The sequence below is a fragment of the Anarrhichthys ocellatus genome, unplaced genomic scaffold, assembly GCF_004355925.1.
Source record: "Anarrhichthys ocellatus isolate YVR2014 unplaced genomic scaffold, GSC_Weel_1.0 scaffold1, whole genome shotgun sequence".
Taxonomy (NCBI): domain Eukaryota; kingdom Metazoa; phylum Chordata; class Actinopteri; order Perciformes; family Anarhichadidae; genus Anarrhichthys; species Anarrhichthys ocellatus.
The window spans coordinates 12,489,262-12,506,593 of record NW_022280031.1 but is presented as its reverse complement, the minus strand read 5'-3'; the positions used below and the strand labels follow the sequence as shown (position 1 = coordinate 12,506,593).

Here is a 17,332-nt window from a genome sequence, read left to right as displayed (position 1 = left end):
TGTGTGTGTGTGTGTGTGTGTGTGTGTGTGTGTGTGTGTGTGTGTGTCGTTAGCGTGCAAGCTTTGCTATTATGGGTGCGCGCGGGTCCTACAAGTGTGCATGTGCATGTTTCTGGGTTAGAATTTCAGAGCCTCATAAACTTGGATGCTTTTGAAAATAACAAAACATGAAATATTCAAACGCACATACAAGGGCCTGAAATACACACCTATAGACATGTGTTGTTGTTGTGGAGAGATGTGGGAGGGATGGGGCTGCCATCGTCAGGGGCTCCAAACAATTGGGGTTTCGTTGCCGCCAACATGAGAATGAGAGGGATGCTCTACGCAACCACGTTGGAGGAAATGATTTGTGAGATAAGACACCGCTCCATTTACATAACAGGTGAACCTCTGTAATATGATATGATATTTTATCAGTGTGAAGTGACACTTCACTCATAATCCATCTTTTGAGTGTCAATTACTCATGCCATGTAGGCTTGACAAGAGGCTTTAAAACATGACAAAAAGTATTAAAATGTCTGTATAAACTTCTCCAACCACTCCAACAGCATAATCCACTGCTCAGCTCCTTGTTCAAAATATGGTTAAGTGCACTGTTTCCATCTCAAACCTCACGCATGACCATGCTATATGTTTTTTTTGTGCCTATATGTTTTCCACAGGGATACCACGAATGCATGGATATATGATATGGTTTAAAGTCAACACATTTGAGGGCCCCCTTTTGTTGGGAGCTCTGTTTTGAATTATTGTTCACTTCCTGACTGCTCACTTCCCTGCAGTTGAATGTTCTCCCAGGCTAGTCCCCTGCCTCTCCATGTGAAACCTTATACAGCCTCGACATACCTAACTGGAGCATAGTAACAACACGGCACTCCCTGGTCCCGTGGCCCTCGCCCTATCGGCCCACAGCCGCTCTCTCAGAGGGACAATTCTCCCAATCTCCCCCCTAAATCTCCTGGACTTCTGCCAAGGCTTCATTCAACAAGGGGATAGAAGAAGAGGCAAACTGTTGCTGGTGTGGAAGGCCCGGATGAAAACATGACCTCTCTCTGGATATGTTTGCAGAAATGAAAGACGTGTACTGATTTAAACCAGAACAGAGGAGCAAAGGTTGAAGACTGTGAATACAAAATAAAACAGAAAACGACTAATAGGAGAGTGAATATTGGACTTATTGACCGCCAATGTTTCACCCATTTAGTGACACGACAAAAAGACAAAAAACACAGAAGATATCATTTTGTACAGTCTGGAAACCCATGCCAACACTTGCTAGTAGTGTTTTAGGCTAACTATGCTAGTACAATATGTTCTGGAAAGGTGCATTCAGTAGAGTGCAGGTCTCCGCCAGGTGTGTCTGCAATCACAACCCCCGACTTGAAGCTTTTGTTTTGGCTTCAAGTCTTTTTTTTGACAATATGCATGTCTCAATAAAAAGGCACGGAATAAGTCTCTGGCTGCAGAGCAGCGGTTGGGCGGCAGTGATGTTGTCAGCTGTGTGTGTAGTTCCGTTAGCCAAACACATCGTCCACAGCAAACTGTTTTCCCCATAGACATGCATTCTATGGTTTCCCTCTCACCGTGTCTCTGGCTGCAGAGTAGCGACTGGGAGTAGCGGCTCCTACCGGTTGGGTGCCGGTTAAGAGTTGTGAGTGAGCAGTCAACAGGGAGTCAATAACAATAAAAAACAGGCAATACAAGGTGTTTTGAGAAAGTGTGAGTCAACGCAACCTCGAGAAGTCTTTGAGCATGCAGCCTTAACTGGCCACCCAAAATATTATCAGCAGAATGCGAGATAAGGAGTGGACAGACACATAGGTGCACACTCACTGACGACAACTTATTGTATACATTTGCTGACGTAGCCACAGTCTATTTTTGAACTGCTTCAGGTGACAATCACCACCTTCACTAAATCACAAACTAGCCTCACAAATAACAACAGTCGAGTTCAATTAGCACCGCTCTTGCAGTCTCAACAAAAAGCTCCATGCTTCACAAAGTTACGGTATGATAACATACAAGGCTCTTGTGCTTGACGGTATTATGTTGTAAGATGTGCCTGTTATTTAGTCCAGCTCCTCATGTATGGCACACTGTTTTAATGTTTGGTCATGTTTTGGGTCACTCAAAAATGATACCGATTGCTGAAACTGTCTGAGCATTTTGTTGTGACTTATATCAAAACACTGCCTCATCACACATGTCCCAGACACTTACTGTATTATAATAAGAGACAGCGGTACATAGCTTCATAATCATCACCAGCCATAACAACAAACACACTGTGCTTTAGACAGTGAACACATGACAACAACGGAGACTCCACCATCCTCTAATCAGCTTCTGTTCAAGCACAAAGGGTCTCTGTGCTGCACTGCAGACAGAGGATGGTTAGAGGGCCATACACTGCTGCAGGCGGGTCAGCTGTCTGCGAGTGTAGCCAGGGTCCAGTCGGTCTGTTGATGCATTTGTTCATCTGTCCGTCTCTGTTTATGCTTCCTGTCTCATCACTTATTAACCATGTGTATTATTGTTTGCAAATATGTTGGTGTATTCGCTCGCCCGTTTCTGTGTTGCTCTGTTGTTGTCAGTGTCCCGGTTGGATAGTAAAGGGACATCATTTTTAAAGATGAGTGTGTGTGATTTTATGTGTTTTTGTATATGTGTGTGTTGGCGTATGTGACTATACCGCTGGTGCATTTGTGTTTTCATTAAATAATCGAAAATAAGACATAAGTTTCATTTTATTGTCTTCCATAAATTAAAGAAAGTGTTTGCATGAAAGTGCACGAGTGCATACAAGCCAAATAACTTTAAGGACCAGTGTGTTGAGTCACTTTCACACATACAACCCCGATCTTATCTAGATATTACCCGGAGGAGCAGTATGTGAGAACGCAAATGCCCAAATCGGTCGGACGGACATTAAACGGACTAAACCCTGCCAGCTACAAGGACCGGTTTGAGCCCATGCGATGATAGAGCCGGTCATTGCAGCAGAATTCACACCGAGCGAGTGGGTGCATGTTTCCGTGCGACTGGCGAGAAACGTTTTCTAAGCTAAAGTAAACACAACAATTCTTTATTTCAGGCGATTATACACGAATTAAAAACATAGTTATCGTATTATATTCCATTCCTGCAAATAAATCTCCTTAAATCCTGCACACTGCTTCTTTAAACCTCATATTAGCTAATCTTATGGGGACAATTCATCAGTGATTTTACTGTGCAATCAATCTCACAGTATACACATAAGACTTTTGTTCAAAAAGGACACACACGGTGTCAGTGTCACGTCTCACATTGTGATCAACCCTTCCAGCATGCAGCACACCTGATCAACCAGGAACCCTGTGACTTTTACAGTGCACAGAACAGATGTAGCCGGACTTTATCAGTTTCCGCTGCTGCGGAACAAAGCTCTTTGTTGGCTGTTTGATGGAGCGGGTCCATTCTGCTTGAGTTAGTGAGAGGGGAACCACCTGCACTCAGACAGAAGGGCTTATATCTTGCTTCATCCACTAGTGTTTAATACACACTCAGGCAAACCTGTTTTGTGCCCTCCAGTTTAGGAATCTTCATAACCCAGAACAAATGTTTTCATTTGAGAGCCTGTCCTTGCAGCCAATCAGTCTACTCTAATAAAAAACAACAACAATGGGCCTATCTGCTGTCATTGTTGTCAGCCAAAGGTTTTCCCCATTCGAGTTTCAAGCACAGATCACCATGAAAGTTCTGATTCAAGGCCTCTGGATCCAGCCACAGGAAACTACCATTAGCAACATACTGTATGAAGAACGTATGAGGACCATTCTGTTTACTGTGCTTAGGATCCCAGTCAGATTCAACTGGTTTCCCAGTTAGGTCTGCAGGGATGCTGGAGAAAGCTTTGTGTGTGTGCTTGCGTGTCTTTTTAAAAATGGTCCACTGGCTGGGCGAAATAGGAAAGGGTACAGGACAGCAGTAACAGCAGATTTATATTTTAAAAATTCATCGTAAGGAGGATATTGGGTACATTTTGCAAGAAATGTAGCACAAATTAGCGGAGCAGTTACTGTACGTCTTGACGACAAAGGTGTACAATGTTCCGAACGCATTTTAAAGTGTTTATCAGTTCCCATGATTCCCACCATCTTCAAACAGAGCAGCGGTGGGGAATGTAGTCACAAGAGGAATTTGCCAAGGCCACTACCTCCCGCCCCTCTCCCCCCATTGTGTGCTTTGGTCTTCCGTCATGCCGAGCAACCCAGCAGCCAGGTCAAGCAAACAAAGGAGCACCTGGACACAATGGCCACCTTGTTAGCCACTGTGTGACAGCATGACAGGTATTTCAAGGCTGACACTGAGAACGGGCTGCTGTAGAGCTGCTTTGAGGTCAATGACACTGGGATTTTACTCCACAGTCTGTCAGTACTGGCAGCCCATGTGAAAACTGTAAATACATTTGCAAGTTCTATATCAAACAAGCTCTTGATTCTCATCGGCATGCGGAAACCCATTGTTTCTCTGACCTCTGACCTTTTGTTTCAGTCTGTTCCTGGCGGTTGACCACATCCAACGGTGCTGATGGGTGGGGTGGGAAGTGGGCCTCTGCTGAACATTTAAACTCGCCCAACAGTAATCTCAGAGATTCCCGTAAACATTTTAAGTACACTTCTTCTACAAAGTGAATTGGCATTTACACTAAAGACAGCTATATGATCTCAAAAAAGCTACGTGTGAATGCACAGCAAGACGCATTAAAGACGGATTGAAATGTGACTGCTCAAACCAACTCTGGATATTGTTTGAGATGCATCGTAGCAGATGTTAAAAAGGTGTAAATGCATCTGTCTCTCGTGTAACTAACAGCCACTCACTGTCACTCATTTTCGTACCACATCCATGGTCTGCCTCCTCTGTCATTGTGACAGCAGCAACCAATGTTACACTAAAATGGGACTGAAAATATAATTTCTACTCTACACATATGATCAACTGCAAAGGGCAATGATCCCCGATCAGTTCACCACACCCACACAGTCATGATGAAGCACATTAGCTGATGTTTTGAGTACCAAACACTTAATAATAATCTGTAATAATACATACAACTTTAACTTTGATAATTGCTTATTTAATCAAAAATCAAATATGCTACTGAGGAGAATTTTAGCAGATGGGACAAGAAATAACGTTGACAGGATTGTAAACCCAAACAGTGGACAAAAATCCATATTAGAATGTCCAAAATGTCTGGCGAAATTTGATTTATAACGCACAAATATTTAATCTACGTCTATATCTGTACACTTGATTTCATAAAGTACAGGCCAACAGCAGATATTTTGGACACATAATCGTGCCATTTTTGTGCAAAACTTTATTTTTTTTGTCACTTTGTTTGTGATGATCAGACTTTTCCTTACTGTATCCCAAGGACTTCAACTGATGACCAAGAAAAAACATCAATAAAACAATTTTGTTTGTATTTACATTTTATTCAAAAACCCATGCGCTTTATTGGATGATGTTACACAGCCCCTTTGAAAATATTGGCTCATGCGACTCTTGCGATTCAATTATTTCCGACTGAATTCCAGGTTTCTCTGCGTGGTCTTCTTCAGCTTCGATAGAAACATACTGCGACGTAGAGCAGATGGCGAAAGAGGCAGAGAAACGAGTGCGAGGGGGAAGAGGTGGAGAGGAGAGCGAGTGCCATCTCATGCTTCCTGGCCGAGCATCTTCAAGTTATCACAACTGAAACCAGGAGGAAACGCAAAGCAGTTTCTCAAGGCAAGAGGGTGAGTTGGGCGCCTCATATGGTCCTAACATGAACCATCCATCTGTGAATACAGCACAATGTCCTCTTCACAATCCATTCATTTAGTCTATTTATTAATTAATGCCTCTTGGGGTGTTTTTTCACAGCGCTTAACAGACGAGACAGAAAACTTTCTTTTAAATGACAGTAGTATATGGTTGACGTTGCTCCTCACCAATTCCCCTTTAAAACACAGAAGAACGTGGAACTTGTCATGTAGAGTTCATCATCAGCTTGTACAGCTGGGCTCTAACCCTAAAATGTCCACTTGACTTGCTTCTGTTTTATTCCAGGCAGTGTGGGTGCGGAGCTGACGTGGGAGTCTACAGAAGAGCACTAAGAAAGCCCCCCCGCTCTGTTCAGACATTGTGTTGTGTTGCTTTGAATTATTCAGTTTTGCTTTAGCATGGCACACGTGACCTAACCCAGTCGTACCCAGCTAATCATGACGAATCATCATCATCTCTGCTTCTCTTTGCTCTTTCCTTTTTACTTCTTTTTTCGGGGTCTTCTCGACTAAGATGTTCAAAACCAAAGATTCAGAGATGAAAGCTCTATAACTGTAGTAGAGCACCAGGAGGTGAAGGGTTTGTATGATGTGTGTAAGAGCACAGCTTGGTCTTAATGCATAATTACGTCTTGGTACTAGTAGAAGGGGATGGAAATTAGTTTTCAGAGTCAGAATGATATTTGTACTTTGCTTTAAACCTGTAGGAACAGATTATTTTTACAGTGAAGTGGGCACAGCCAAAATATGCTTTGAGCACTGACATAATATAACTTTTAAAGTCCAAATGGTAAATATAAAAGCACACACTTTACACATCAGACAACAGACATGGAGCAGCATTAGCTTTCATTTGGAATCTTGTTTCTAGCCTCTTAGCCAATGTAAATCTAATTTTCTCTCTCATTTTAGCTCTGTATTTGGTCTCAAACAACTCCTGAGAAAAACATGTGTTTTTTTAGCTACTAAATGCTACGCTATGTTATAGCTAGTTGCAAACTTTGTCTGCCTGTCATTTTATGCTGAGCAGGTAGCGTGCAGTGTGTTTTTAGGGAGGGACCAAGCTGGCAGACCATATATATAACAACCAAAATGTTATAGAAAGCAATTCACAATATAATATTTTCACAATCGACCCGAAACAATCAAAAATCTAATTATGCCCTCCAGAAATAATGTCGGGCATCTGGTATAGTCCGATTGTCCACTTCCTATATTAACCTGAGGCTTCGAATGAAAGCTGGGACAAGGAGTAGGGCTACTCAGTCTGGCACATGCACAGTGTAACTGGAGCTGCACTAAAAATACAGGGGATGGAGTCCAATCAAGTGCTCTTTGGTTGCGCTTGTCCTGAAGGAACTTTTTGTATATGCTTGTTTGCCAGCTGGTGAGCCTTCTGGCAAATGTAGACCAGTTTTTACCGCGCACGTGTTGTACCCCAATGATGTGACGCGTGACGTTTGCTTTTTAAACCCTCCTTGTATTTAACAGCTTTGCTTTGGCGGGAGGGCTGCCAAGCAGCAGCTGTTCCTCCAGCATCAGCACCCGCAAAAGAAGCAAAATGAGAGCATCTTAAGATAGCTTTAGCTCTGACAAAGTGTCGACTGTGCAGAAGTTAACTAAATGCGTGTGCTACAAACAGAAACATATGCACTGGCTTCAATATGAAAATAAACTATCAATATCATATATGAAACAAAAGCTCATCAAAAGTCTCATCATTCATTGGTTTGCTGATGTGTCTGCAAAGTGCAAGAAGTCAAAAGGTCAAAAAACGAATGAAGTTGCTGGCCAGAAAACGAAAACAAACGCGCTAAAAGTCGCTAAAGAGCTGAGAAGAGGACTGCTAAGGCGGGTGATAATTGCCCCTACAAATGAGTAAATATTGTTTGCCCTACAGCTGCTTTAAATATGTGCATTTCTGGCTTCCATTTCCAGTCCGTATATATCAGCTATGACACAGTGCTTGTTGAAAAGTGGCGTTTTGATCCTTTATAATCTCCAGATTCTTAGAAGCTACCCATTTTTGAGGAGATAACTGGTGTGGCTATTGCATTCCAAAGTAATTCCATGCTGTTACGCTTATAAATGCAACTGCATGCAACATCGATGTTCATCAAAATGTAATGTCCATAATGACATTTTAGTGTAAGCAGAGAGTGAAATAAAGTGGCTTGTTGGGAAGTAGGTATGTGCAAGCTTCTATGTAAGGAAAACCAGGGCAACAAGCACAGCGTCTCGCTTGTTATGTAAACAAATGTCTACCAGTCTTCATCCAAAGGCAGTCAATCCCCTCCCTAAGGCTCTGGAAATGCAGATAAAAACGATACTTAGCTGCGCTCAGCTGCCAGTCCAAAAAAGGAGATGATCCCCCCTGGGTTCCTGCTGACGGGAGGAGCTTTGGAGAGCAGCTCGGAGCGCTCCTGACACAGTGACCCATACGTCACACGTCTGAGAGATGTGTCGAGCGCAGCGGGGTGGCGGTGAAGGTCTTGTGTTCAGAGAGTTGGAGATGGCGCTCATTTGTTGATGTTTCTCAAGTGTGTAGACCTGAGGGATTGAGCAGAGGTGTGTTTGTTATAGCAACAGTAACAGACATACTTCCCTATTGTATGAGGATAGGATTTAATATGAATACCAAATTCGAGTAAGTGAATGTCTCTGTCTACAAGTAAACGTAAAGATGACATTTTATATCCCTTTACATCTTTGTGAATCGATAAAGAGTAAGAGAGCAGGGTGGGGGCAGGCTGTTCTGAGCCAAACATTCGCAGCATCCAGATCCAGCTGATGTTTTACTGCTTGGGACCAAAGCCAGCTTTAAGAATGTGCTGACGTGAATTTAGGCAGTTAAATATGCTGAATAATATGTATAATTCACTCAGTGTCCCACCCCTGTCCTGGCCCAAAGAGCTCCAGCCCCCCGCTGCACACCCCTGCTGCACATTTAGAGGGTTTTAGTACAGTAGAGCTTACAGTAGAATAGAGTCCTAACTTTACCTCATTAGTCCCAGTTATGAGCCCCCCCCCCATCATTGCTTGTGATGTGACAGCTCTCCGTAACCCAGTCACATAATCTGATGGCCTTTTTGTGCCGAGCCATTCATCCCTAATCTTCCAGGGCAACACTGAGCTTTGCAGCGCTGCTTTAGTTAAAAGAAGGATTTTACTCTTTTACTCTCTCTCTCTCTCTCTCTCTCTCTCTCGCTCTCTCTCTCTCTCTCTCTCTCTCTCTCTCCTATGCTCTGTAGATATGATGATGAATGAGGCATTATCAGGGCACAGAGGTAAAGTAGATTAAAGTGACATCTAAAGCAGGAAAATGACTCTTCTCATTTACTAAGTGATGAGCACAGATAAGTCACGGGTCAGCGAACATGACTCGAGCGAAATGCTTTTGTTATACAATGCTGGGGCCACTCGGGGAGTTATGCTATGATGCACCTCAGATATAAAAAAGTTGGTTTTAATGACTTATGAATGATGCACGAGCTGCCTTTCAGATGTGCAAAACGGTGCGTCAATACGATCTCACGCCACAGATGATATGAGGACATGTGCGGCCTGCAGGTTGCATACAGGATTACACACATGCATATGCACGACACTGTTGGGTTTTCACCCATCAAAACACATTTCGTGTCTCTTGATGTAGAGGATGGTGCAACGACAGCTCACAGAAGTCTGATCTCATTCATCAAAGCTGGAGTTCGGATAGATGTGCCCTGAAAAAAGCTACATTGACCCATTAGAGTTCTTGGAATTAAAAAGAAATAGGGAGTTCGGTAAAATATCCATACAAAGTCCACTGCATTTAACTTGATAATAAAAAAGAAGTCTGCAAAGACAGCAAAAACATTAAAGATTGAGATGTGAAGTGTCAAACTGTGGAAGTTTCCAAACAGAAGGAAGCTGTGAGCCACCGCTTGTGGGAAAAGAAGAGAGTATTCCTTCCAGGATGGATGTGTTCAAAGGTCACGTGTCAGGCCACATCACATTATACATTTCCCTCTGTTTCTATGTCTATGACAGCCACAGATCATTTAAAACACCATTCTTTTTTTTCTACATTTCTACTTGAATCCAATTCTGAAATAACAATCAACAAACACAAATCATTTCTGAACATGTGATATTCATGTTGGATTCAGCAGGAATGCACAGTACAGTATTAATAAGATCAAGAACCTAGAGCCAATAACAATGCTAACATGCTGATGTTTAGCAGATTTAATATTTACCATGTCCACCATCTTGTTTCAGTGTGTTAAATGCTAACATTAGCGAATTAGCAATGCAGCTGAGGACCATGGGTATGTCATTAGTTTGTGATAAGATGACGTCATTAACCAAGTGTGTCCGAATGTGTTCAGAAAATCTCCCACACGTTTGTAATCGTTACTGGCACTAATAGTGAAAATACATCACTCGAGTAGGCTCTTAACTACTTTGCAAATACTGCAAATGTGAATATCGGGACAGACCCTTATGCTTCCATCACATTACACAACTTGAAGTCAGAGGTGATGGATGGGTCACCCACTGTGTACATCATAAACGCTACCAATGGTGGACGACTGCCAGAGTGTAGCACCAAAGTCAATTGAGTGCAGCCGCCAGATTTGAAGGCCACGTTATTACTGTTGGCCATTAAGTTCACTGTGTCATCACGTGTCAGCGGTGCCACCAGGCGCCTCAGGCAGAGTGAATGGAAATGGTGGCTAATAATAGTTTATGATAAACAAACCAATCTCATCCAGGTCTTCCTCATTTCAAAATAATGGTGTCATAACACAGCGGCACGATGGCAGAAAATAATAATGGGAAATTGCTGCTTTAATGACAACTCTCCCTGACGAGGTCCTGACTTTTCGATGCAACTCCTGAAGATCAACACTGACATGTATCACATGCGCTGTGTAGTGCAGCATAGTATAAGATGTGTGACACTGGAGATGTTGTGTAAGCTATAATGCATGGTTGCAAAAACACAGCATTTTGATTGTAATATCAACATGAACGACATCTAATTATGGCGTGTACCTGACCAGAGCGGACCAGATGGCGATGAAACACAACGTGCAGCTGAGTCGGTGCGTGTTTGGATGCACATGCAGACATTTGCATTTATTAATGTGTGCAAGAGAGTGAAAGACATAACGTGACAGTGAAATACAGAGCGCCAGCGAACGCCAGCAAGACAACCATTGACACATACAGATTGATGGATGGGTGGAAAGGGAATAGGAAATGTTGGGCCCGTGGCAGTGTGTCTGCCTGTGTCGATCTGATTTGGGTGACACTGTGTGACAGGAAGCTGGCAGAGCTGGAACCCACACCACCCCCTTAACACTCACACGCACACACACACACACACACACACACACACACACACACACGAGAGGTCACGATGGAAGTGACTGGCACTCACATCTAAGCACACACACAAACATCAAACCCAGTCTCCAAGTCTGAAACTTCTTCTGCCCTTTACTTTGTATCAGCCCTAAAAACCACTAACAGTAGAATTCAGACAAATATTCAATCATTCAAATATTCTTTATCAGTAAACACAGGCCAAAAGAAGAATCGACCCCCGCACAGTTTTTAGAAATTTGAATTTAGAGAGTCTGCAGTCATGCTGGTGTCTCTGTGAAACTGTACTCAATGCACAGTGGTGCTTTGGCGTAAATTATGAATCACACTGCTCTTCTTAGCAAGACCTGCCCTGTGTAGCTGGTTAAGGAAGAGACGGTTGGTTAAGGTTAGGTATTGATAAGGGCATAAAGACCCGAACATATCAGGTTATGCATGGCATGGATGCCCGGCCAATCCTAGCGCTTGAATGCTGCACAGGGCGAGTCTGGCCCAGAAGCGCAGTGGGATTCATAATAACGCGGCGCCTTGAGCTTAACGTCAGCACGCTAACACGCTCGCAATGCTAACAAGCTGATGTTTAACAGTGCAGGGTCTGCTGTTTACCATGTTCACCATCTGAGTTTAGTGTGTTAGCATGCTAATATTTTCTAATTAGCACAGCTGAAGCTGATGGGAATGTCTTTAGTTTTGCATGTATTTGTTCAAAAAACATAAAGTATTGAACGAACCATTTCTGACCTGATGATGGTGCTGAGGAAGACTCAGAAGTTCCACATAAGACAGTAGGGTACATCCTCTGTGTACGAAGAATGTTACTGAGTAGACGAGATATTTCACTTAATATGTGAAAACTGTGACCTGCTGGTGGCGCTAGAGGAAAAGTCAGGGATCACCAAAGTCGGTAGGATTTATCATCTGGGGACCATGCATATGTGTACACAAATGCAATAGCAATCCATCCAAATGTTGGTGAGATATTTCTGTCTAAAACCACTAGCATGACACTAACCATCCATTAAGTTGTTCTCCCTTTTATCAGAAGGTTCAAACAACTCAAAGAGAACTCCCACAAGGACAGAAGCTCTTTTGTTTCTTGTACTATTTAATAGCTTACCTCTGGTTAATGTATTTTTTATAGGATAGTTAGAAATGCAGTGTTAGCACTGTTTAGTTTAATGGTGCTCCGCAGATGAATATGAAGCTGTTGATAATTTATGACTCTTGAGGGTTATTTGGTGTTTTAAGTACTTTTCTATATTAATGTTTATTGTCCATCAATTGAAGAGAATTTCCCATCGGAGGGAACCGCAACGAACTGAACACAATACTAAACATGCAGTTCATGTATGAGCAGCTGATAAAGGATGAAGATTGTTGTACGTTTTTCATCTTGAAAGTGCACTTACTATTTCCCGTCCCATCCAGGCCAATGTTTTTTCCTCCCAAGAGACAAAGAGTATGTGAAAGAGGTACTTTCACATTTATTTTTAGGTTGGGAGAAGCTCCTCTGCTGTTCCCTAGGTGAGAGGCCCGGCCCATCTGATCCCATCAAGCAGTGTGTTCATCCCTGCTGCCTTAGCCCACTGTCTAGATATCATTGTCTTTACCCTCTTGCTTTCCTTATTTCTTGGATTACAAACACGCTTTACACTTAAGGCCTTTTTTTCCCTTTTCTTTTCCCGTTCTTTTTCAGACTCACCAATCATCTCTTTGCCCCATCACAAGAGTAGAGACAGCAAGAATAGGTGGTAATTGCAATGATGATTATACTTTTTGTTGAGACTGATAATGTTGCCATCAAGTCTTTCGGCATGTAGATAGGAAATTGTGTCACTGGAGAAAAGAAACAACTTCTGCAGCTTGTTTGATTCACAGTATGTGTCATGTAAGAGATAATTCAATAGACATTTCTGTTTCAGGGCCACACACACACACACACACACACACACACACACACACACACGCACAATTAGGAGTGTCTTACCAAAGAGGGGAAGTTGAAACCATGGCAAACTTCCAGTCTAGCCTGAAATGCAGGAATCCTGTCAGGCAGGATCGCAGGTATCAACCTTGGCGGACTATGTCATTATCTGATTAGTATTTCCGTCAAAACCATGACCTTAAGTCTGATTAACTACTTTTCTTTGAGTATCAGCTTAATGAATTCCTTGACAAAAATCTCCACAGAGTTACATATCTGACAAACACGTCACAATACAATCTTTTGGGGTTTTAATCAGATATATATTTGAATGTAATAGTTTTAATTGATTAAAGTAAACACAAAATGTCCTCAGTCTCTAATTTAGAGAAGCCAAAAGCTCTTTCATGTAAAGAAATACAGCCAAGATAGTCCCTTCTGCCCTGAGCACCACGCATGCGCTTGATATTGCTGCCTTCATGTGCTCTTTCCAGACTCCGATATCCGAACTCTAAAATGTCAGTGTCCCAACTCAATACCATGTTGATATTGTAAATTAAGCAGTAAATACTCTATTGATATAAATGTTGCACAAATAAAGTGGTTCTCCAACAAAAATAGGCACAATGTAATGCTTTATCATGAGGGATACTGGGGAACAAGACATAAGGCTATTTAAGACATGCATTGGCAGCTGTCACTTCAAATTACGCCTCGTATAGTGATTGAAATATATACTTCAGTGGATTCATTAATTAGTTACTTATTATTGTGTAAAACGTAGCATTTAATAAAAGGACATTTTATCATTTTTAAGTAACATATAGGCTGTAATTACTTTTGCATTTGCAACATGGTCAATAAGTAGGCTATATAGTTGGCTATAGATACAATACACCATCCTACGTCTCAGACTGGACTTATAAAGTTAAAATTAGATTTGAAATTAAAACATTCTAATAATAGAAAATATATAATTGAAAATGCATCGTTTTAAAATAAAAAACCCCCACGAATGAATTTAGGCTACATATTGTGAATGTAAGGTATTACTGACGATGTCCACCTCTATTTTACTCATATTAAACTAACAATATTTCCATATATTATTTTAACTGGAACTTTCCGACAGCACGTGAATGCAGCACGAACAGCAACACATTCCCAGCGCTACAGAAGAGCACAGACTGGGAATGAGACTCCGCTAAGTGCACGAGAGCGTCGTACCTGGTCAAACGAGTCGCGCGGACGCTGTGTCAACCACCGACAAAGTAGCTGTTAACTGGACAAAAGAAGGAAACACCGTTTAAAGTGAGTTTATAAGAACTGAGAGGATTTAATAAGTGGGCTGGAGACGCGAGTTGGAGCCGTGGCACGTGTGGAAATGACATCGATAAAGACGGATTAAACTGCAGGGATGTTAAAGGGAATGATGAAAACAACATCTACACAGTAAAAGGAGTGACTCCGGAGCCGAAGGGAATGGCTTGATTTCTCACCCCGGGGAGCGAGCGGTGGGACAATACTGTCGGAGGCACTCATGTTTCTGTGGAAGAGAAGGAAAGTTTGCTGCGCTTCACCCGGATACAAGTCTACTTTCTGAGAGGCATTTTGCTGCTGTGACTATTTCTCACCCCAGTGAGCAAGAGCCCGACCGGCTCTAAAACTGTTCACAATGTCCAACCCCGCGCTGAAGAAAACCCACTGGACCTCCAGAATGAACGAGTGCTCCGTCTCCAAAGATGCCCGCGGTGACTTGAACGTGCCACTGCGCGGCGGAGCGGAGAACGGGGAGTTCGCCTACATCGGGCAACTTAACGAGGACGTCGTGCTTTACAAAATTGGAAAAATATATGAAGGAGAACTGCTGCTGGAGGTGGAGAATCTCTCTATTTCGGGATTACCCTTGTACGACGTACAGACCGTGATAAAGAACTGCAAAGGTCCCGTCCGGTTGAAAACTGTCAGGCAAGGTAAGGAACCGGGAGACGCGGCGACATCACACGCAAAACTCCGCTCGAGCTTCTCGCTTTTAATGTTGCACAGTTTACTGAAGAATGACGGGGGTTGAATTTGTGTTGTGCCAAACCTTGTATTGGAATAACGTTAGATAGGAGGCACTCATCAATAAGTTGTCCTTGCTTCACGGGAGGAGTCCTGTGGGTACTCTTTGAGTTAGTATATGTTGGAGTAAGTTCCTCCAGGTGAAATATTGGTTTATCCAACTGTCGAATAGGTGAAATTACACCCGGCGATGCGCACGGACACGTTAAATCGAGAGCTTTTTGAATGGAGTTTGGTGTTTACTTTATTTTTTCCCACTCTAGAGAAAGAACCACCTGTCTGGTCCAGAGAGATGGACACAGCACAGGCTCTCGCACGCGGTTTACTCAGCTTCCCTTTTGTCCGTCTCTTCATCAACCCTTTGAAATTGCTCACGTGATAAGAAACGTCACAACTTTTTTTTTTTTTTTAGGTTATTAGACATCTTTGAGCGAAACATCCAACAACTGAAATTACAGGTGTCACTCATTATATTACCTTGGATCAGTTTAATTGGGCACAATTTTACCTGTAAGGACGTTTTTTGAATACCAGCTTATTTTCATACTGCTGCAGGATATTATATACAATGGCATAAGCGAGGGTCAATTTACCCTCATTTTTTAGTAATATAGGTAATTTACTGAACAATCAGATATTCAGCAAAGTCTGAGTTGGCCTGTGTCTTGTCTGCTGTGTCGGCTACGGTATCTGTTGAGTCCTCAAACAGGCTAGACTGGCAACACTTCTCCAGCGCCTTACAAGAATGGGAACATCCGTCACCAACAGTAAGCGAGATGCGAACATGAGGCCTGTGTGGCTGGCCTGTCTAGTTCATGGTCAGCTTGACTCAGCAGGGCCGGGCTGGGCCGTTTGACACTGAGCCTGTCTGACAAGGCTCCCAGCGTGGTGAAGCAGACCGCTGAAGGGATGCTCCGGGGCCACACTGACTTCCTGTAGAGACGGACAAAAGAGCAGCAACTCTTCAAGGACAATTTCACACATTTAGAACCTGTGAATTCGGCTGGCAGCAATATTGTCTGGACCTGCTCAGAAGTGGCACACTGATTTTTATTTTGTATTTTTTTTTAAAGGCGCTATATGGAAGTCAACATCAAAGTGCTATCTTATTAATTTTAGGACAGTATTACTCGACTTTGGCACAAACCAGGACAACTAAACGAGGGTCCTTCACACAGGTGTTTTCACTTACTGACTAATTACCCCTCTACTTAGGTTGAAGGTGATTATGTGATGTCACCGAACTCAGTAGACTGTTCTCACAGCAGACGTTGACTCGTAAAGAGAGAGCACAGGTGTTGCTCATAACGTTAACGATGGCTCTGTTTTATTCAAGTGTCCCAGTGAGGCTTGATCGTAAGCCAGCGGTGTTCATTTTTAGTGTTTGAAACTGTGCTTTTCCTACTGAGACAGCTTAAAATGACTGCTGTGAAAAAAAGGCCTTTTCTACGAATGATAAAGGTGCATGCCGTCAGTGCCCTGACTAGTGCAACAAAACTTAACAGGACAGGTAGGGAGGTGTCAATCACTCTGTCTGTGAAGCCCCACACAGTCTTGAGAGGAGGTCTAATCATGCAGAACAAGTGAAAACACCTGTGCGGTTGAATCAGAGGCATTTAGGGACTTTTAATGAAGTCTGAATGTGCTGGTGTTAATGATTTAAAATTGATTAAACAGATCTAAAGTGATCATTTGAACACTTATTGCTGGCTACTTAAGGAAATTTAAATTTAAGGATATCAGTGTTTTTGTTTGCTCAGGCACTTGAGTTACGGTACGCATTGTTCAGTTTCCTGGTTCACTATTGTGTTATTGTGTTCTGATATAAAGGAGAAAACTGTAATAAACAAAACATAGGGCCACGTGGTGGGCATCTTTTTAAAAAAGATTACCTTGTAGTTGAGTTTTGGACATATTTCTTATATTTTTCTGGTCATTTTAATTAACACTCATGTAAAAACTTCAGAGGGAATCACCAGTGTGAATTCAGAATTTTTCATTTCCTGTCTTGTAACATGAGCCAGTGTTGATTATGCACCCCCAATCCTTTCTGCGCTTAAATTACTTCAGACAAAAGGAGGAAACTCGCGTCTCACATTGGACCAATCACAAGTCTCAGTGCTCCCAGCCCCCCTTCCCCCCC

At 42.5% G+C, this 17,332-nt stretch overlaps 1 protein-coding gene across 8 annotated transcripts in view; it reads left to right on the top strand.

Moving 5' to 3' along the window:
* Positions 1-14,305: 14,305 nt before the first annotated feature.
* magi1b (membrane associated guanylate kinase, WW and PDZ domain containing 1b) overlaps positions 14,306-17,332 on the top strand; it is a 117,532-nt gene continuing 114,505 nt past the window's right edge. For all 8 annotated transcript variants that reach the window (XM_031846546.1, XM_031846562.1, XM_031846538.1 and 5 more), the window contains exon 1: positions 14,306-15,098. In XM_031846546.1, the coding sequence (XP_031702406.1) occupies positions 14,801-15,098 (298 nt within the window). In that variant the 5' untranslated portion in view covers positions 14,306-14,800. The remainder of the gene's footprint in view (positions 15,099-17,332) is intronic.